This window comes from Struthio camelus, chromosome 1, assembly GCF_040807025.1.
Source record: "Struthio camelus isolate bStrCam1 chromosome 1, bStrCam1.hap1, whole genome shotgun sequence".
Classification (NCBI taxonomy): Eukaryota; Metazoa; Chordata; class Aves; order Struthioniformes; family Struthionidae; genus Struthio; species Struthio camelus.
The window spans coordinates 31889408-31913146 of record NC_090942.1 but is presented as its reverse complement, the minus strand read 5'-3'; the positions used below and the strand labels follow the sequence as shown (position 1 = coordinate 31913146).

At 35.2% G+C, this 23739-nt stretch overlaps 1 protein-coding gene across 2 annotated transcripts in view; it reads right to left on the bottom strand.

Moving 5' to 3' along the window:
• IMMP2L (inner mitochondrial membrane peptidase subunit 2) overlaps positions 1–23739 on the bottom strand; it is a 488691-nt gene that overhangs the window by 152315 nt on the left and 312637 nt on the right. For both annotated transcript variants that reach the window (XR_011139303.1, XM_068933150.1), the window contains exon 4: positions 6609–6674. Coding sequence is in view for 1 of the 2 variants with exons in the window: in XM_068933150.1 (XP_068789251.1) it covers positions 6609–6674 (66 nt within the window). In the remaining variant the exon portion in view is untranslated. The remainder of the gene's footprint in view (positions 1–6608; positions 6675–23739) is intronic.

Here is a 23739-nt window from a genome sequence, read left to right as displayed (position 1 = left end):
TGTTGAGTACTTATTTTATTGTAACTGTATATTGAATTTTTTTGTATTTTGGGTTTCAGTAATTCTCTAAAAGCTAGTATTACTGACAGTATTGCTTTTATTTTCTCTAAGTGTTGTCCAAATCAAACCTGCTCACTTCAGAGGCAAAAGGTTACATTGTTTCTTCTTCTAAAAGCCAGCACTGCAAATTTGGTGCAAGCTCTAAGAATCATATTATCCTTTTTTTTCTTTACTATTAAGAGTTCCAGAGGTCACACTGGTTTACAGTGTTACTCCATTGCCTTCAGTGAATTTTGACAAATGAAACTCCTTGAAATATTATAAAAAATGTTATTGATGATACATGGGATCTTTTAGCAATCTTACTGGTGCTGTCTGTACTATTTAGAAGAAAATATGTGTTTAAAATATTGTGTATATTAAAGGAATGAAAACTTCAATGCATGGAACAATGAATACGTAAATATTGTAACATGATATTAATACTGAGACTTTCCAGTGTAAAAGCAAATTATAATTGGCAATAAAAAATCAGTTTGGAAAACTACGTATTTTCATCTGATCTATGAAAAATTATTTTACTTGTACATTTTTCCTGACATTCACCTTTCTACTTTTAATCCTTCTGTCTCTTCAAGCACCTTCCTCAAAAACTAGGTGCAAAGTAAAAACCTGCAGTCCTCTATCCTTTATAATAGGTTTTTTAAGACCTATAATAGGTTTTTTAAGACCTATTATAAAGGATAGAGGACTGAAGGTTTTTGCCAAAGATCTGGCTTTGCAGACCTTCATCAAGGGGTCTAAAGACCTACGGAACCTTAGAAATTGATTATAGATCTAGAAAAACTTGGTCACAATTCTGTCAGATTGTTTTTACAACTTAAAGACACTGTATCAATATACATTCCCATCATTTGCATTTACTGAAATAAAGTCTGATCATGCAAGGATGCTGTGCTTGGAAATTGAATTGAAATCAGTGGAAATTCTTTTTAGGAGGCTTGCAAGGATTTGATCAATGCTGAAGAGTCATAACAGAGCAGTACCGGTGTAGTCTCACTAGTTTTCATTGGCTTTAAAAAATCTCAACGGTATAACAGTAAGTAGTGCAAAATAAACTGCATAAATCCCAGGAGATAAGCATTCTGTACATACAGTTACAAAACAAAAAGATTTTGCGAGATTAAGGCTCTTCACTTAAGTGAAGTTTGACTACTAATACTTCCCTTAGATACGTGAAGTACAAAGACAGAACCATATGAAGACCACACAGGTCACTCAGGAGGGCAAGAAGTTCCAAAATCTGTAATCTCTGAGGATGGTGCTGTGCATCTGAGTGTATTCAATTCTCATTTCTGTAATCACACTAACACACTTTTCAGTGTGGAGCCCCACACTTACCGACCTTCTAACATGTAATCCCAAAGACAGAAATAGCAGACTTTGAGGAAGAAGGGAATAGGAATGAGACATAAATATAGCCTATGTATCTGGATCAACTGTGATTGCTAGTCTTTCCCTGTCTTCTACCGATATTCTTTATACTGATATTGCCATCTAACTTTGAGCTAAGCACTGCCTTACAACACCATCAGTACCTGAAGATAAATACCAGTGGCCTTTGTGGGGGAAAAAAATGGCTCTTACTACAGGTCTGGTGAACATAAAATTATTTCTGTGTGCTTCCTCAGGGGTGGAGGTGTGGATGCATTTCCTGCCAGGTGGTTGCCCTCAAGATGTTGAGGGTAGAGAGATTCTTGTGACAGAGCACCTGGATCACTCCTGCTATCTGAGGAAAAAAAAAGGCAACCAGATACCTGCATGGAGTAGCAAAGAGTTTACTTGAAGCTGAAGGAGTTCTCCAATAAAGAGGCAGAACGACCAGATTTTGGTCATATTCTAATGCAGTATGGGTTCTGTGACTGGACAACGTTCTGTATGAACTCAACAACAGGAGTACATGAAATTGATTTGTGATCACTGCATTTAGTAACTGCTGATAGACTTTGTTTCTATGAATTCTCAATTACTTTTTTCAATGTATTTATGTCTTTGGTCTTCCCAACATTCTTTGGCTGTAGTTTTCACAATTTAGCGATGCACCTTGTGGTAAAAGTAGAAAGTTCCTTTTGTTAGTTTAGACCTACAGTCTAATAATTGCATGACCTACCTCTGCACTTTCATAATTTTACAAACAGGCAAGAAGTATTTCCTTGTTCAGTTCTTAACTGCATTTTTTGCAAGTCACAACAGTTGAATACAACATTGTTTTGCTGAAATACTCAATATTCAGAACACTGACTCCTAATAGCCTAACAGTATTCCTTGACAAAACTTCTTAAAATTACGCTTTCTAACGGCTGTCAAATCATTCCTAAATCAACTAGAGTGTTAAGAAACAAACAATAATATGAGGAAAACAGAATCAGTCCACCAGACTCTTGCAGATCTGGACAACTGCACCAGAGAGAAAACAAAAAAACTTAGAAACTTACTGAATGGACATCATTTTAAATTTTACTAGTTAACTCCCAATTTTAAATATTGGTTTCCTTCTTATAAACCTCCATTTATCTGAGTTACTGAACACACACTATAACTCAGCCATTTGTGATAGAGTACTATAGATTTTTGCATTTCCACTAATGCATTTAAGATAAATGAGTTTTAATATGTTTAATTTTCAAGGTATTCAAAGTGCTTTGTAGCACCAACATTTTTAATAATTTACATTATATTGACCTTTAAAAGAAGCCTTCCTTGGAAGAATTATCATTTAAATAGTCTTCAGAAATTGTAATGATTTCCTACTTAAAGTTAATTCTTTGTTTCTTCATGGAAGACAAAACAAAACTTTATTTATGGGATCTATGTTTTGCAATATTGTCAGTCTACAGGCTGACCTACAGCATCATCTCTCAAGGACTAAATGGTAATTTTCTGTCTATTCTTTAAATTCTTTTGAGGAGGAAGTTAGGTTATCCAAGTTGAGTATGTTTGTGAGGTGTACTACACTCTTCTTGGGGATTTAGAAGACACCACCTAACTCACTTCACTGGGACTGCAACTAGAGTGGAATCAAGATCTGAGAACTGAAATGCCAGCATTTTTATTCAGTGAGTTTGTAGTATTTTTCAATCTCTAAAAGCATCTTTCAAAAAGTGAAGTACTATGTGCTCCATAATTTCCGACTACATGGAAAAATACAAAATGAAAGGTTAGAATGGATCAATTACAGATCTCTCATTGACATGTGTTTTCAAAAACTGAAATTTAGTCATTATTATTTTTGAAATTTAGCAACTTTTTATCTTATTTAATGCTTTTATACATGAAGAACTGAAAATCAGGATTTTTCCACTGTGATGTCATAACACTTGAACACAAATCAAACTGAAATGAACCTTTTGTATGGCACTAATGGCTCTGTCTAAACATTCTTTCATTATTTTCCATAATTAACAAATGGTAAAATACTAACTAATTTACTTTGCTAATAACATGAGAAAACACAGCACTCTAGTGGCAATTTTTTCCTAATGATGCACCAAACAGCCTGAATAAATATACTTCATTCATGTACGAAAGCATAGCTTACAGACCTACAGACCCTAACGTCTATCACCCATCTAGTGGAGCACTACATGAAAATACCTTCCAAGTCACAATTGTTTCCAAAACTCCTTTCGCAACAGAAGTCTGCTTACCACTGAAAGTGTATGTTCATTCACTCTGTCTCTTGACACCAAGTAAAAGTTGCAAAAAGTTTCAAAAAATAAGAGTTGTACTTGAAAGACCGTACATTTCACTGACCTTCCAGATAAAAAGCCTCACACAGCACAGTTCTATACACAACCACCTCTCTGCAAAGTTGTTATGCCCACAAATAGCCCCCTAAGTGCTAGCCACCAGATCCAACAGATGATTCCCACTTTTCCATACCCTAGAACTGAAATACTGCCTTTAAGCTCTACCACCACCTTTCCCATATATCATACAGGCACTTGCACAACGCACCTGCATACTTACGTAAGAGTATTGGTACATCTTCACTTCCCTAGATGAATGAGGACTGGTGGAGGCAGAGGACCCTTACCCCCATGCATGCCACACGCTCAAACACTTCAGCTCCATTCTTCAAATGAGAAAAAGGAGGTAGCAATAACCTCTGCAGTGCCACCAGATATCTTTCAGCAGAAGCAATTCTGATTGATCAGTGGAGCAGCAAAAGGCTTAAAGAAGTGTATTTATAGCATAGAGGCATACACTGTCTACTTCAAAGATTGATATTAGGAGTAAGGTGGTTTCAACGTTCCTCTAAGATCAGTGTATATCAGTTCTGCATCACATCCTACCCACGTCAAAAAAGATTCAAAATAATACTGGAAGAGTCCCATTTTAACACTTTCAAATATACTATTTACTTTTGTAAATATTCTATGTTACTTTCAGTTTCATCCAGAGCATTATATTTTTTGCTGATCAGGAATACTTCAATGTATAGAACTATATAAACATAAAATACTGAGATCTTTCAAAACCAATGCTTTATGCTTACTAATAAAGATCTGCCTTCAGACCTATCAAATAAAAGAGGAAATCTTCTATTTATGTTTTCTAAGCGTGCTTTCAGTGACCAGTCATCTGTTTTACTCACAAATCTCCTAGTCACATATCTCTCTGCATTATCATTACAAAAATACATAATTTATATTTTAGAAATAATTTGCCAGTTTTGCCATTTTACTTTATTACCTAAAGTTTTGCTTTATTCTAGTGCTATGAAAAGTGGCAAGTATTACTCACATTCCCTATACATACACCATTAAGGGGCAACATGCAATAAAAACTCAACAGCTCTATCCTACGTTCTTTAATCAACAAACTAGGTTCTACAGATAAAGTAAAAACTCTAGGAGAATTTTCATTTGGTCAAATAGAAAAAAAATGCACATCTGAATTACTGACTTTAATATTTCTAAAAATAAATGAACCAACCTGTTTTACCACAGACAAATTGAGGAGCATCACACAGTCTTCTGTACCCACAAGTGATACACTAACCTACAGGCTCTTCAGTGTTATACATACACTCACATGGCTAATATGCACCCGCAGGTTTTCCCAGTTGGCCAAAAATACCCATAGAAGTTAATGAAAAGTTCAGAGTCTTCAGGCACTTAAACATACAGTATAATTAATTTTCTAGAGTTCAAATTTAAATTATTAAACATCTTTAGTGTTATCAAAAACTCCATTCAGTTCCAAAAACCAGACACATGTTAATAATATAGAACAATGAAAAGTAACACTTGAAGTGGCTTTGTATTGCTGTCTTTCTGACGTTGCTACAGAAATGGATCAGGAATACCAAATTACAAATAGCACTCTATTTACAAGAATTACAGCACCAACATCAACTACATCAAGAAATAAGTATCTTCTAAAGGATATAGGCTTATAAAAGGCAGCAGCCAATAGCTCACACCACTTCTATGTTTTTACTTCTCACAAGTGATAGCTAAATGTTAGTCTTTGGACACTGAGTTCTTTTCCTACTGTTTGTTATTTCAGATTTTGTGCTACAGCAGAAATGTCAGGATTTATTTTTATTTCTCAGACTGAGATTATTTGCAATTTTTCTTTAAAATATAAATAATACTGACTGCAAGAGGAAAGGCAGAAAAAAAGGACATAGGCATACCGTATACTACCCAACAGCCCACTGGCACTGGTATTAACCAGGGCTCCTTGAGACTACGCTCAAATCCTTGACTTGAATCACAACTGGTAAGGACTAAACCAGAGCAAGAATCATTATATAAATAAACCAAGCCTCAGTCTGCCATATCATCTGAGAGTTCCCAGGGATATTCATATCCTGGCATGGGAAACTAGGGATTTACACTCCCAACTCTATGCCAGTTCCAATCTTAACCTAGGAAAAAGAATCCTTTTCAAAAAATCATTTTCATCAGAATGATAACATTTCCATGAAAACTTTTGATTTACATCTACTAGCAATTTATTTCCAAACAACCCCAGCAGTAAGGTCTATCTGACAGAGCAACCCAAGTTTTTAAGTACTCTAGAGTTTACCCCTTCTATAAATGTTTCTGATTGATAGAATAATTTACTCCAGATCAGTTCTACCATATTTCCTACAGATTCCTAGAAACTGCAATGAAAGCAGTCATCTATGAGCACTTTTTGTCTCAAAAAGAAAAGAAAAAAAAAGAAACAAACAAATAACTCCCCTCTCTCCCCCCCTTCCAGATCCAACGTTTATTTGCCAATCACTATATGAAACAGCAATTGGACTCTCTACAATTGGATGCTCTACAATTCACTGCCATGATATGTGCCAGAGATATTCTAAGCAACAAGCATTATTTGCACCCTGGTACCTTTCCTGAGAGAGTGAGTAGTTTTGTGTACCATTTCTCCTCTCGTTAAAAAGGAGACAGGTACATTGCTGACATCCCTGTTAAGAATAGATAGAAAGAAAATACTAGAAAGTTCTTGTTGTCTAGGATACTGATTTAAAATCCACTGAAAAGCTGCACTATTCCTATAAAGACTCAGACACTAAGGCTTAAAATACTTACTTGATAATGTCTCCTTCAAGAGCAATCACTCGTTTAATGATCTTCTGTTCAGGGTTTCTAGGAGACCTGAGACAGGAGATAAGGTTATACAATCAGAAATGTTCCCGTTGTTTTAAGAAAATGAAAAGAAATTCCACAAAGAAATAGACACTATTAAAGTCATTAGGAGATTCCAGGTTCTCCTTGATACAGCATCAATCATGATCCACCCTGAAGTGAAGCTACTGTAATCATTCTTATTACAAACCACCACTGAAAAGCAGATGCTGAACAATGACTTGCATACAAAGAGTACAGTAATCAACATTCCTTTTATTGTGGATAAATACACTTGACACCATTAAAATTAGAGTATCCCATTACTGATCAAGGGGGTACCGTTGCAAATTGATTTATATGTTTAAACTTGAATCCTCCATTCAACTTTAACAACCCATTGCATTTAAACATTTGTGTCATTCATTATGGGGGAAAAAAACCCTACATTATGACATTAATATTCATTACTCTCATTTAGGTAAACCTGGCCTAGGGAATTGTAGAGACTTTTAAAAAAAATGTAAAATTTTCCAAAAGTTTACACTTGATCCAAAGTTTCCTAATACAATATCATGCTTTCACTTCAAGTTATTTTCCTATAAATATGTTTCAGCAAAGCTGAAGCTGTATACACAACGAGAAGACTTTAATTTCTCAGATGCATACTAAAAGATGTAACTACTAGAAGTGTGGTATTCTATCATAGTTTTTATAGACTAACATAGACATATGTCTACCACTAACTTACTTCCTTTGCTATATATCTCTCTTTTTTTTTTCATTCTTGGCTTTTCGTTATTTGCCAATGCACACTTAGTAGAGTGTTTTCGTGTTTTCTTTAAAAATGGAATTTTATTTGCTGCTTGTATATAGGAAAGTCAGTGAAGGAACAAATGGTTATGATTTTCTGCTGATGCTTCAGTTCTGTATATTAGCCTATTAGAAATGTAATTACAAGAGCTTTATGTTACAGTTCTTGTGTCTGAAAACATTGGCCATGCCACCCTCACAACAGACTGGTATTTTTGAGTTAGTCTCTGATCAGCTTGTAGCACACAAATATTACACTTTCTTGAAAAAGCAAAGCTGAGATGAGTTTGGATTAAAAACTTGCCAGCAGTGCTGCACGAGTAAAGGCATTTGCAGTTCACTTTCACTTCCAAAAGTTAAAAAGAAAAATTGTTTCAGGGTAGTATGAGATGATATTTTTTAATACGAATCCAAAAACTTTTTAAAATATGTTTTATTTTTATGTTGATATATTTGGAATATATTTTAGATAAGTAAAATAAGATTCAAGAAGAAGCATCATTCTGAACTAAAAAGAAGTTTTACTTAGAAAAAGTCAGTGTCATGTGTTTACATTTTTCAGAAATTTTAAGTAAGAACATTCACGTACACGCAAAAAAATCACTCAGTACCCTACCCCTGGCACAGATGAGCTTAGTTACTTATGGGTTTGAGGTCCCAGAACAATTAGCATCTATGCTGACAGGTAATTTTTTTAGCAGTAAATAGAGAAAATAGAAGAAAAGATAGTAAGGCCTGGATAGTCTAGTAGATATTGAGAGTTGCTGTATGAACTGGAACAGACTGACGTGTCACAACAGCGGTCTTCACCCATACTATAGGTAGAATAAGTGGTTATCTAAGGAAGTTCACTCAAGACCATGCTACTTTATTCCTATTGCCATCATATACATAGTGAGATTTTGTACATGGCCACACACCTGAAAAAAACAATTAGAATCATGTTTCTTGTTCACCTGACAGGGAATACAAGTCGTTGCCTCCCAAAGGGAAGAACTTCATGCGTCTTTATTCATATTCAGGTTCAGTTCAAGACTGGAGGAGAGACTAAACCGGTTAGAAGGAGTGTTAGAACAATATAGGGCTGAGGCACAGTACCAAGCCTGAAAACCGGAGAATCTCTGTGTATGGAAATTTAGGCTTAGATTGTAATGTTTGCATGTAAAATTTAACTAATCGAAATAATACATAATGTACGTGATGCACTGTGTATTTCATAAAGATTGAATGAAAACAAATTTTAAGTTTGCTGTTTCAAAATTCTGCTCTGGTTTAACACCTTGCTTTCAAAGGTTCTTTGAAATTCCCCATGTAAGCACTTTCACTTGGTTAGTATGTACATATTGTAATGTAATTACTTACCTCTCCATTAATTTGCTTTCATCCTGCAAAAATTACAATGACCTTGAATAAACATCATTCTAGATCTAAGTTATGAGTATTTGTTCTAACCATGGTGACTTTTCCATCAGTAATGACATATTTAAGCAAAACATATAGTTTGTGAAAAAGACTTCGAGGAATTCCTCATAGATGGTTATTATAACGCCTAAATTTTTTATAGCCAAAATAATTTAAAAAAAAAATTTAATATTTTGATTACAATTCATTAAAATAGCAAACAAATTGTAAGATAAGGAGAAGCAGGTTCAAAAGCAAGAAAAGATGAGGGCACTTTTAAACAATGGATTTTCAAAAACTATTAGGGCCTGTCCAAGAACAAAAATAATGAACAGGAAGTAGGACAGATTGTTTCTGATGTGATGGATATTGATGCTTTCCCGAAAGGAGGTTAGTGCAAGACTGAGATTTCATTGATTATGGAAGTCAAAAAAAAAAAAAAAAAGTAGATATAGGCAATTCCTGGCTTCAAAATTTCTCATCATCATTACGGAATATTTTAGCCTAGCTCTGGGAATAGATCTCATTAAACAATAAAGAAGAAATAAAAACATATTGTAACCAGCAATTGTTTGATACTTTTCTTTAGAAGGTAGCAACTATCTTTTTCCAGTGATATCTGGGTATAGTAACAAACAGTAGTTTTTCTTTAAAAATGGGATTTGTTTAAAACGGTACGAAAGCGATTAGAAACAAAAGAAACTGCTGATTTTCCTGGGCTTGCACCTCTCCAAAATTACACACTATTTTTTCATTCTCCTTGCATAGAGGCCATGTTCAGACATGCTAATTTCAAAAAACATTGTGTAAGAAAAGACAAGGAACTATTTCTGTCACAAAATGAATACATTTTCTCTCCCAAAGATGGAATTCAGAAGAAATAAATATCATTAACACGGAGTAATAGCAATCACTCACACCCTTAACAGTTAGAGGCAGATATTATGTTCCATAGAGTGGTTGGCATGTACATTCCTCGATCATTTTCAAAACAGGCCTTTCAAAAAGTTAGGCTCACGTTTTCCTCAGTAAAAATAGTTTCTCATCTCCATATAAGAATTCCTCACAACATATGAATTAGGGGCAACAGTGCAAGTAGTAGTGGTCAGAATGGCTAGGAAATTTTCAAGCACGTTACAAATATTAATGCACAAAAAGTACATGAGTGATGCATTAGGAAAAACGGCCCTGGAAAATAAAACCACTTCCTAAATGCAGATGGAATTCTACTGCAGTCAGTCACTTTTCCTTTTTCCCTGAAGAAAACTGGAAAACGGGGAAGTGTCCCTCAAATTATCAAGTTTGAGGATAATACATTGTACTGTTTCTCTTTAAATGGTATTCTTTTTTCAAGCATCTCAACAGAACAACCACTGTAAAATTAAAAAAAAAAAGCATTGGACTCTCTATCATCCAGGACTGATAAATATTTTGGATTTTATCCAACAAAACAATTCTTTGAACTTCACTTACCAACTATCTCATAGCTGGCTGCAAATAATAGAGCAAAAGAGCAATATCCTCTCTCAAACACCATTTGCTAAATGGATCATTTGACTTTGCCTTAGCAACAATTTCTAATTTGTTCCGAACTGTAAGCCCACATACAACGCAATGCATAAAACCCACCCTCATTCACAAAGGCATGAATCATGACATCAAAATCCAGATTCAGAGTTTTAAGATAAACAATTTATCAAGAGGAAATAAAGCATTTAGTGTCTATTTGTATGTGGTTTTCCAGATGCAGCTTTAGCAACTCAGCATAAACAACACTACTTTAATTAACTTCTAGTAGTAATCCTAGCTGCTTTTCCTAAGTCTATACACTTGTCTTATTCTATATCAAGTTTTATCCACAATCAAACTTTCATTAAAAACCTAATAAACAATTCCACTACAGTGAAAGGAGAAAAATAAATGCCTATGTCATCAGGACATCATTAACTTTGGATTAAAGCTCCTCATATAGTGCCATTTGTTTGAAAAGGAAATAAGAGGGTTGAGTTAAGCGGAGGTGATGGTGGATCACCTCAGTGATCACGGCAGATTCAACTTCCTTATTCACCTGCAGCAAGTACTTCAAGAAACAATATTCCAGCCTCTGGCCTGCATACTATTCTGACACAGGATGCCCTTGGTTTATCCAGCTGATACTGCTGAAAAAATTGGAGAATACATGGAACCCCCCTTCGTCCTATGCACAGTTTGAGAGTTAAAATATGTTCTTCAGCAGAAAAGCTCTAAACAGTTCAATTTCTTTATTATAAAAAATATGTTTCAGAGCTGAAGACACACTGCATATCCTCATGGAGAAAAAAATATTGAGCAGAAGAAGATTGGTCAGACTGATCTCAGCTTCACCTAGGTTCTTATAATGCATTTCCAAAAGCACAGGCTGAAATACACTAATAATTGGAAAGTTTGTCTGTAAGGAGATGTAGTTTCTTGAGGAGGGATATAACTATAGTTGAATAACTATGAGAAAGTGACATCTTGTTCTATTTAGGAAAGCTCTGACAAAATTTTCTAGTAATTACCTCAATATCTCCATTACATTTTCTCCAATAAAAATGAAATACTTCTGTTTTCATTTTTAACTATGTGCTCTTACCATACATACATACATACATATATATGCACATACACACATACCTATAAACACATATATATTTATGTACATACAAACATTCATTCTTCTATGTTCAATACTGTATTCTGCAAAGCACAATGTGAGATGCGAGTACTACAAAACATATTTACCAGGAAGACAACAGGAGGAATGATACAGCCAGCAGGAAAATCCACTCTTTAGCAAGCCATTCTCAGATAAGAAGGCTGACAGCTCTCTGAAGGCTTTCACCTTTCCTTATAGAGCAGCTGAGTACTTCAGTCATACTATTGCTACTAAACTTTTCTCCCTCTAACATTGGGATTATTTATTTACCCTACTACTACTTAGTACTACTTACCCTATACTACTTAGCACATTTTTAAAAAACTGCTCCATAAACTAATTAATATTTGATCAATCATTACATTTTCATGATATTTCCACTTTTGTATGTGTTATTTAACACTTCCTTTCTCCTTTGATTCATCTAACTATATTCTTCTCAAGAGTCCCCCTAGCAATTCATGCTTAAGAGCTTGGAATTGAAGTTCCTATAAGCTTTTCTAGAGAGAGTGCTTTTTAGGCTGTATCCTAAGATCCCAGCAGGATAAGCAAAGGAGGATGGTTGATTCATTTCTAACCTCCAAAGAGATATATTAACAGGTATCCCCAAATGCTATGTGATATCATTCCCTGTTGAGTATGCAGACTTTGTAATAAAATAAAAATAATAAAAAAGTAACCCACTGATCCTAGATAACATTCAGACACAGTGTTTGATGCTTAGACATACAGCAGACAAACTAAAAGCAATTATATTTTTCAACAGATATTAGCATGGTAGCCATCACCAAAAGAAAAAAAAATAGACTTGAAAAACAGTAAAGTCCAACTAAATAAATGCTACATCATAAAAGAATACTTTTTTCCTTGAATGAGCATTCAGAAGGTGCAAGCATGGGACAAAGAAGAGAAGGCCTCATACTGTGAACACATAATGAAAAAGTATATAGTATATTTTAAAATTATAAATTTATCAGATACTTTGATGATCTACATATATTTAATTCTATCCATCCATTACCCTAGTCAACCTATATGGGTATTGTGCTCACATTTCAAAATTATTTGAGTTTTGATACTAACCAAATATTTTATAGAATATGGTAAATTAAAGGTATTTATTAAAAACTTGCACTGAAAGATGCCTGAAGTCTGTGTTATGTTGATATTCATGTATCTATGCATATGCATATATATGCATATTACCATTAGCGCATGTCTTTACTTTGTACTAAGAGATAAAAGGAGGTGTTTAGGCAGCATCCAGAAGTTTACTTTCAGATTATTCTCAATTTACTTCAGATTGAGATTTATCTGATTTGGTAGTCATTTACATAGGTGCAACTGAAAAAATGAACAGTTTCTTTTTACAGCTGGAACAGACTGAAGTAATGAAGGCCATCTTCATAAATGGTATCTCTGCATTTATTTATATTGTTAATGCCAGATACTGAGACATATTTAACTCCATAAAACAGAATGAGGGTGAACTTTTGACATCTCAGTCCAAAGCTGTGATCCTTCACTGGTTTCTTCAGTCCTTCACTCAGCGATTACTTAATTTCTCATACTTAACTCCCTGCCTGATCTGAAATTTCCAGTGCAGTTGATTTCCACTTCTGGGCATTTCCAGAACTGCTGCAGGAAAAAGAAGTAGCTGCTTATCTTCTTCCTTTGCCTTTTGGGGACCTAGAAATTAGCCAGAGCAGTAGCTAAAATGTAGTTAGAGCCCAAAATAAATTACATTAATATGCCTAAAGAATTGGGAACCTCACAAAGTACAATTTTAATGGCTTTACTTTTAAATCATGCTTGGAGCAAGAGGAAAAGAGAGAGATAGTAAAGCTATTTCATTCTCATTTTCTGGCCTCACTTAAAAAGATATGTAGGGGTTTTACCTGGCTGCATCACACCTAGATAAAGACGCTGACCTTCAAAAAAAAGTTTTGCAGCCTTGGTGTAAGATGGAGGAGATTCCTCTAACCAGCATACTAGTGGATGCTAAAGCCCTGAACAGCAGGACATATGTAGCAATATCTGCTCTTTCATCACTCCTACTACTATAGCTGTGATAAAACAGTTCCAACATACCCAATATTAAAAGTTGTATAAGAACTCAAATTTACTTAATATATGCAAATATTTTCTAAACATAAATCAATGTTAATCAGCTCATTTAAATTTCTCCTCGTCCATAATATTTTCTTAATTCCATACTTGTTTGTATGAGAAAAACCAGAGTTTGTAATGTGACTTACATTTTTTAATTTTATTTTTGCCTCCTTTGTGTACATTGCGTTTCTTTCTAGTCTCAGCAGATAGCAAAGCTCACAATAAGCATAACATTTATCAAATTACAATACAGGCTCTGAGACAACTTCTACATTGTGGAAATTAGGTAATACAGTAGCCAATGAAAACACTGACCATGCTTAGTTTATTCTTCTTTGTTGTTGTGTCTGTCACCAAATTCTATTATGTGCCATGGCTACATTAGGTTTCAGGAACTAATGGATCCAGTAACTATGCTGAGTATCTGTGCTCAGTTTGGACCCACGAGTACAAGAAAGATACTGACAAACTGGAAAAAGTGAATGGCCACTAAAATAACAGTAACAGAAGAGTAATGTACCAGCAGTGGCTAACGGCTTGTTCAGCCTACAGAAGAGGCAAAGGGGCATTTAATTGACGTTCTTAACTATCTAATGGATGATTAGAGAAAAAAAAAGGAGGTAGACTTTTCTGGGAGGAGCGCAACACAAAGAAAAGAGGAAACAGACATAAGTTGGAACAAGCGAAACTCGAACTGGATAGCAGAAAAATTATCACAATGCAGGTGGTTAAGCACTGGTACGGACTGGGAATCTCAGAGATGCTCAGAGCTCGACTGGATAAGGCCCTGAGCAGCCTGACTTAACTTCAGAGTTGGTCCTGCTTTGAGTGGGTGCTAAGATTAGATGACCATCAGAGTTGCCTTCCAAAATAAATCATTTCTCAGGTCTAACTGTGTAGAACCTTAAGTCTTATTCAAATATATAAAGAATCATAAGGCTGATATTTAAAAAAATAAAAAAATATTTTGCTTGGAATGCAGGCTTTCATGCTAGAGGAGACCATACTGAACATCTTAACCTCTGCAATCTATAGACTTTTTTTTGCCTAGAATCCATCTTTCAGGACAGTACCTTACTCTATTCCAAAGCATTTCTAAAGGCTATGAAATCTCTTCTCAAAGATTCTGAGTGACAATGAGTCCAACATCCAGAGAAATTATTCCAAAGCTTAATTATCCTTGCTATTAGGAAATTGCATCTGCATTCAAAATTGAATTTATCCAACTTCAATTTCGATTTCATGCTTTTTCCTCCAAGGCAGGAACACCCACAACATCTTATTTCTTCTTCATGTAGAAAGATTTAGGCACAATAGGCCTTCTCAGATTTCTCTCTGATTCATTAGCTAGAACTGCTTTAGCTTCTTAACATATGTAAGGAAGTTAAGTTTTCTGGTTCCTGGATCATTTTTGTGACCATATTTCAAACTCTTTCCAACATTTCCATATATGTCTTGGCACACAGACATGAGAACCTCGTTCTCCTTACTCACCTGTTATTATTATGTTAGCTCAGTGCAAAATCTCTTTTTTATTTCTTAATATTCCATTTGCTTTATGTATTCAAGCAAAAAGCTAATCCTTTTAGTATGGGGAGCTCATATTGACAGGAAATAAAAAGCAGTATTTAAACCCTCCTCCGAGTAAACTGCTTGCTAAAACCTTCAACTCATCAGTTTTGGTTACTACTTGCACTTCCCATTCTGTAAAGTATCTTGCTGGACAGTAATCATGTGATTCAGACCATGCTGTAGCAGCAGGGCCTAAGTATTTACTGCGTGCCTATCTCTACGTTGTCTGCAAGCTTAACCAATAACTATATATCATCACAAAGGCAACTGCCAATAGCAGTACCTAGCTCTGAATCACAGAGCAACCTGCTAGAAATGCTCCCGTTCACAGGTAGAGCCCCAACAATAACTACATTGTCAGAGCTGGACTAAGCCAGTTTATCATCTAATGTGGCCCTCATTAAGCCCAAAAAAGGCAAGGTTTTAGATCAGTTTATCATGTGGTAGTAAAAAAAACTCTTGCAGAAATCAAGTTAGCATATTATTGTCTTTATCAAAACAGCATTTGTCTAACAGCTTTGTAATGTTATTGATAAAAGCTACCAGGTTTGCCTGACAGGACCTATTTCTGAACTGACTGATCTTAACTGTATTTTACTTTCTAATGCTCTGTGGATAGCATGAGGAATAAACCATATGATCATTTTGCCTGGAGAGGGATTTCCTAAGGCCCTTCTCTTTGTTTTTTTTTTTTTTTATGCTGAAATTTTATTGCAAATCTTGAAGTTATTTGCATTTTCTCCTTTGTCTTTCTTCACTTTGAACTGCTGAAGAGGCATGTTCAAAACGGTCTTCCACACTATACAAATTGTGTTTGATTCCATTCTCACCTGTTAGCAGCAGTTTCACCCAGTTTTAACCTTAAACAGTGTTATTATCCAATAACTTTTAAGTAAGTGACATAGATTAGCAGATTTCCAAGCTCATATATAATTTTGACACTATTAACAGATAATGAGAGAAACAGAAAACATTCCTCAGTGGCTCCTGGGTTCTTCCTAAGCTAAGCTTGAGGGAGTAGGTCTCAGTCCTAACAAATACTGGTTAAAAGAACTACTTCAAGGAAGTAGTTGCGCCAGCTGGTTAAGCATAAGTGTCAGTGATGTTTGATTTAATCATGAGCTCCAGTAGAAATTATGTTACAATGATATAATTAATAAACTATACTTCTAATAATATTCTGTCATTCTTTATTTAACTCCATATTAAATTAGCACTTCTTAGTGAAACCTCTCCTAAAAAACAAAATCACTCACTGCCAAAAAGTTTGTTGTTTACTGAAGGTAGCATTTTACAAAAATTGTAGGTTGCAAGCAAGCCCTGTAGGAAAGGTAGTATTTTATTTTTATTATTTTTAAGCTGTTTGCACAGCTCTTAAAACTATGTGTCCCTGAACCTTGACAGGGAATTTGAAGCACTATTTAAACAGAAATAACAATCTGAATATATCACCCGCATAAAGCCTCAGCGCAGGAGTTGTATACTTTGCCGTAGAGCCATGGAATCATTAGAACATGTAAAAAAAATCTCTCAAGCTCTGCAGTTCTTGGGTGTTCACACTTGTTCCTTCACTCCCTTTCTCACTAACCCCTCCACTCCATAAAAAGCCTTAGCTCCTCTCTACCTTCTGCTTTAGTCTAGTGTTTTTACACAGAGCAAGAAAATGTCTCTCTGAGAGTAATACATTCAGAAAAAGATTAGCTACCATGAGAATATCTCCTTTTTCTTCTCTTTGGCCTGTTTATAACGTATCTTCTTGTATCAAACACTATTTACCAGAGATCTTCTGCACTAGGATGAGTAAGCAGTTGGAGGGAAAAGCATAAAGATCTTTTAGAGCAATTCAGGTTTCTCTGGTATATCCATAGCAGTTGCAGTCTCACTGTTAGATGAGATATTGGTAGCAAAGGATTGTCATCATTTTTCATGGATATTGAAAGACTGTTGCAAATAATTTAGATATTTGTCAGCGAACAACTGTGGAATCCCCATATGGAAGCTAGATGAATAATTGCTACATGACAAAATTAAGCAATTCTTTCTATATTTTTGGATCCGCAAGTCAAAATTGTGCATTTGGATATCTTTCAGAATTACGAGAAAGTCAAGACAAAAGTCAAAAAGACAAAAAACATATCTTCATAAGAAGATAAGTTACCATTTCAAGATTTCAGCTAATTAGCTGAAGCTTGTCAAAGAGAAATAAAAAATAAAATACAAAACAAACAATAAAAACAAAACAAATGGAAAATTAAAGACTAATTAAAATATTTCAGTGAAATAAAACTAATTGGTAGACTACAAAAGCTATACGACTAATCTATCTAAAAACCTGGAAATATGATAGTAACTCACAAGCAAAACTACTACTTTGAATTAAACTCTCATTTAATTGGTTCCCAATCCTCCAATCTAATCACTTGGAGGTTAAATGACTCAGCTGCTTAGAATGCAGAGTGTGTAATCACAAGTTACGTGCACTTGACCTTCCTCCTGTTAACAGAGAGACTCAGTTAATTACTTGCTGTTTTAACTGGCCATTTCACCTTATCTTCACCTTTTCCAAAAAGGATGAAAAACTCTACACCTTACCCTTTGCCTTCGAAAGCCTACAAAGGAATATTTATCAGCAAAATAGGAAGCTATCCCTTGATCTAGCAAGCTGATCTAGGGATAAGAGTACCTAGGTTTTTATGTTTAAGCCAAAACAAGTAAAATATTGACTGTTTCATTAACCCATTACTTAGGGCTTACTCCATTGCTGTAGGATAGGAACCCAACCTCATCTGTACTATAGCTGCCAAATATCCTATTCTGTAATAGAAACAGAACACAGATGTACTTCTGTTGCAGCACAAAACAGAATGAAAGGCACAAAAAACTGCAAACATAATCAAACACTTGAAAATAGTCCTCAAGTTGTCCTATTGGATATTATGTAGAAGTAAACGATTAAATTGGTATATAATCTAATTAGCATTAATAAAAAATCCATGCTTATTTCTAAAGTATCCTACAAGCTGAAAGATGTGATTCTATATTTTCACTGGTTTGGAGACTAGACCTGTGTTCAGCAGCAGCTCATCAAAGCATGCGAAATCCAATAGTCAGAGCTGTCCTAAAATGCCAATTGTATTCGATATAACTACACACTGTAAGATTTTTAATCATCCTCCCTTTCTGATAGGGCTTCAGAAAACTTTTCAAGTTATATAACACTACCACAATTGTTGAAAAAAGTACTGGTAGCATATTTAGATTTTAAAAATACCAAAGTTGCTTAGGAGCCAACATATTATCTCAAAAGGAATTTAGATCCTAGGATCCATAGGTCTCACATAAAATCCATGGGAGACTATGGTGAGTGTCTTGGATTAATACAATATTTAGGAAGAAAAATCATCTCAAAGAATCCTAAGTTGTCATGTACATTTGAAAGCACCTAAACTTCATAAGCACACTGCTTTTTAAATTTTTTGAAATGTCAAATATTTCAAACACCTGCTGAGAAAATCTCATTCTTGATATTTCTGAGCAGCTTGATACTTTCTCACATTTAACTTCTACCATGGTCAAGAAACTAAGCCTTCCAGAGGAGTTAAGTCTGTTATATAGGCGCACAGAATGTAACAGACAATTAAAGTGGGATGAATCACCTTTTGGAGGAGAATCTCTTCATTGACTGCAATAGAAGCCAGACTTCTTAAGCTTAGTCTAGCCACCTTTATTTTAAATGATTAAAGATAAAAGATTGATTTTTCCTTTTAACTTTTAAAAAATATTATTTCATCTATTTTATAAGTACTGGTAGAATTGTTTTAAACTAACACTGGAAAACAAATAAAATCTGAATGATGGGTTAAAGGGAAGAGCAATGTAAATCTAAAGTATACTTTTAAAATAGTTTCAATACCCTTTATTTAGTAAAAAATTGTTTACAATTACTTGTATTAAGAAATAAAAGATCAAGGTGATCTTTGCTACTAAAATCAGCATCAAAATTCCTAGAAGCAAAATGAAGTGACTGCTACTACTTTTAACGGTAGACGGAAGAGACAAATTGTTTATAATTTCAAATTCTTGCACTATAATGTACCCCATTCTGTCGGGATACCAAAAAAAAAAGAAAAACTGTAAGAGCAGAGACATTATTTCAATGTAAATTCACAGAAAAAAAGGAAAAAATGTAAAAGATCTGTGCAGAGGCTAATACAAGTCTTGTCTTTGTTACAAGTATTTTTGTAAAATAGTGTGGTATTTAATATAAATGTATTTTCTGTATTTATGACATATAAAATGAAAATCAATTATCTTCCAGCCATCCAAAAGTAAAGACAAATGTCCAATAAATAGATTTACTTTTCATAGGCCTAAAAACAACTGTCAATAGCAAATAATCCTAAGGATCTCTATTCAGGGACTGGCTCAATAAGCACAAAAATAAATAAATTATTCTCATATTGTAAACATTAAATTCACATAGATCTTGTACACAGTTATATGGTACAGTAACGCTTCAGAAATAGAGCATGATCCTGGGAATAAAGTATTTACATATTCAATAACATAATATTTGTAGTAACAGAACATAGAAAAAGATCAAAAACTAACACAACTTAAAAAAGACAAAACTGAAAATTACCTACATATTTTATACCAACAGCTTTGCAAAGATTTTAGTAGGTGCTAAAAAAAATGAACAGTAACAAGACAAATGGACATGGCAGAATCTAAAAACTCTTACATTAAAAACTAAACAATCATCTAACTTGTTTTCCTTCACAACTTTGGCTTTTAGTTTAGATAGCATTTGGGGAGAAATACCCCAAACTAAAGGCAGGTGTGCACCCTGCAGACAAAGCTAGGCTCAATTAACCCTAAACTGGGGTGAATTAAACCTAAACTCCACTTTCTGCATGCTTTCACAGGTATCAGAGAGGAGTCTGCACAAAAATTAAGTGAGGATATTGCTTTAAGAGACTTTGATCACTTTAGCAGACATAAAAGAGCTTTTAAGAGTTTGTCAAGGGTAAAATGGTGTCCCGTGCTGTTTTTTTTCCACGAGATCTGTAGGATTCTGAGCTGCAAGACAGACACCTCCTCTCTCATGATGATAAATATGTTTCTTTTAAAAAAATAAAAAGGGAAAACGGAATAAACCCAAAGCGTCTACAACAGTGAACAGCATGATTGGCTAAAATACATATCCTTTTTCCCTTCCCTCAGAGCAGTTTACAAGCTTTTCAGATAGTGTTCCCCTTCTTTGTGAGACTTGAAGCCCAATCTGCCATCCCTTCCCTCCCCCAGCTGTGCAGGTAGGCTCAGCAGCTGGGCTGCACGCTTGCTTCCCAGCTCCCCAACTCTCCTTCCCTTTCCAGGTTACAATCTGCACTGGTTATTCCACCCAAAATGAGTTTATCAGTCTCAGGCAACAGCAAACTCAGGCTTAGCCCCATCAAGCCTGTCAAACCCAATGCCGTGTGGCAGTCTCCAGTGGCAAGTCCCTGTCACCTTTTTCTCCAAGTAAATGATAGGCTGCTACGGTATTTGCTAAAAAAGGGGAGAGACAGGCAGAAAAAGCATGAAGGAAAGGGAAAAGGATGGATTAAGCTTTACAGACACTTTTCACACAGATTGATGATTCCTCACCCACTTCCCTCCTTCTATGAGGAACAGTTCAAATAAGATATCTATTAGTTTTGTATCTTCTCTGTCTTTTCAGAATGAATCCATGACAGATCAAGGTGAATTCTGCAGTTTTACTAAATAGCAAGATGCTTACGCCAGTCTTATATTTCTTGTAATTTGTCTTTTTTTTATTTTTAAAAGCTTTTCTTTTTCTGAATATTTTTAGGAAGAAAAAAGATGTCTTCTCACAGAAAATACAAAACTGTCAGAAGGTTGGCAAGAAGAAAATGCATAATAGAAGGATTGATGACACAGGCTTGTGTCAGAAACTAATATGGAAGAAAGCAGTTCTTTATTTTTTTAGTGGTTGAAAATGTTTGCAGCATAAGCAGCAGGAAAACCCAGGAGAAGAAACACAAGATATGTTGCAGGATTAACAAAACTTTTTAGAATTTGTACTAAATCTACTACTGAATCTTTTAAATATACAGTTCACATATTAGTCTTTATGTTTTGGACAGTTCTGACAGAAATTTTGAAATATGTTGACACTCACTATATGCATTGGGATTTGTTGACGCATAATATCAATAAGAAGCACAGAAAGATTAACTCAGTTAATTCAAACTTGGCAACATTGCCTTTGGCATTCTAAAATTAAGACTATATTTTCATGAGCAGTACATATCCAAAAGAGGTTTGAAACACAAAATTTAATGGAGCCCGGTTTGAGAGACGCGCATTTCACCCCTTAACTTAAGAAAGCAAGAAGAGCACCGCCAATTCCCGGGGTTATGAAGAGTTGAATATCAAGAGAGAAGACTGCGGAAAATCACAGAGATCCTTCAGACTTTGGTTCCTGCTGCATCACACGCTTAAAAGCTGTTCAGAGCAGCCTAACCGTCTCACTCGGATTCCCTCCCTAATGTCTACTACCTGTTCCTAATAGGTAGTTGTGGTATATAAAATATAGAATAGATTTAAGCTGTATGGCACAGAGTTTTGAGATACTAACAGCATACTTCTTGCCGAAAATCTACAGACAGCTTTTGCATATGTGCTCCAAATTATGCATCACCACAGAAACAGTTACTAGCACAAGCCCTTAAAGCTCAAGCTGGCAAGATGTTTAGTAAATGTTATAGTAGTAGGACTGCTGGAGTCTTGATTATGCAAGTGTAACCTTAGTTCTCTGAAAGAAACTGTGCAAGAGTACAAAAAGGCATCTACCAGTTTGGCTTAAAGGATTGCATGATTCAGAAATTTCAGGATAAGGCTATGTCTCTCTTTTTAACGGGGAAATAACAATATTAACCCTTAGCACTTAACATAACTCTCTGTATGTTCAGAGCACAAAGTGACAATACTGCTAACATTCATATTTAAAGTGTTTGATCACAAAATACCTGTGCGCTCAGCTCTGCTATTCAAGTCTGCTATCCAAACAGTAAGTGAGGGCACTAGTCTTTACAAATGTATAATTGGAACAAAATCAAAACTTTATTTAAAGAAAATACTTGTCATATTTGAAAGAAAAGACATTTTCCTGCTTTAAATGAAGTTGCGATCACTTCAGACTGACAAGATGAGTCAGCAGCAGCAAAACAACTAGCAACACAAAAGGACTGCTCAGCAGGAAAGGGATGTTCGTGACATAAATACATCATATAGGAATAGACTGGAGCTGCGTTAAATTCCAGTCTGTTTATCAGCTCCTAGGAAGAGGGGAAAGGGAAGGGAAGGGAAGAAAAAAGGGAAAGAGAGAGAAAAAAGGGAAAGGAAAAAAAGGGAAAGGGAAAGGGAAAGGGAAAGGGAAAGGGAAAGGGAAAGGGAAAGGGAAAGGGAAAGGGAAAGGGAAAGGGAAAGGGAAAGGGAAAGGGAAAGGGAAAGGGAAAGGGAAAGGGAAAGGGAAAGGGAAAGGGAAAGGGAAAGGGAAAGGGAAAGGGAAAGGGAAAGGGAAAGGGAAAGGGAAAGGGAAAGGGAAAGAAAGCTGCTCTTCCTTCAGTTTTTCACAAGATTGCCTTAGCTCGGTTTAGTCAATGCTAACACCTTGAACACAGGGAACAGCTAGCACCCCTGGTCCACAGAGCGATGCCGCAGTTCATTGAGATGGGTGAGGAGGGTGCGCACAGCTGCTGCCCTCACAGATGTCTCGCCACTTGCTTTTGCTCCACACCAGACACCACAGCAGGACAACACCTGCTACCTCCACGCTTCGGTTAGTCCAGACAAATACATTTGCTATCTTGAATAATAAATATTTTCTTCTAACTTTCTTTTTTATACTTTTCTTTCATAAAGAAAGTATGGGGAATTATACGTAAAGAGAATAATGAAAAGACCTCCTTATAGTACATCAAATGTCTTCAATTAAGAGAGGAAAGTACAGCAATTAAGAGAGGAAAGTACAGTAATTTATACAGTGCACTCCACTGGGAATTAGTTTATACATTAACTCTGCAAGCATTAGAACGCCTGCAACCAAATCACTTCTGGTTGAAAAACCTTGGAGATTACTTTGGCTAATTTGTGCTCTTTTTCAAATCCTCTGTTTTATAAAGGTAGCTACATCATTTCAGCAAGGGTTTTCATGTGGTCTCTACCATGAAAACATATAGCCTGCATACCTACCCTGAATCTGAAGGCAACAATGTAAAATAAATTCAAGGCTAGGTATCTCAAAGAAACTTGACAGACGGTATGGACTGGACTTCTGTAATGAGAACAAGTTAATCAGATCTATTGCAATCCAAATGGAGACCAAATAAATTAAAAAAAAAAAAAAAGCATTGCTGTTGGCTGCTCTGCAGCCTGCCATATTAAGCTGTACCAGTTCAGTTTTTAGTGGCTAAATTTCCATGTTATGTAAACATATATGCCATCATCTTGGCA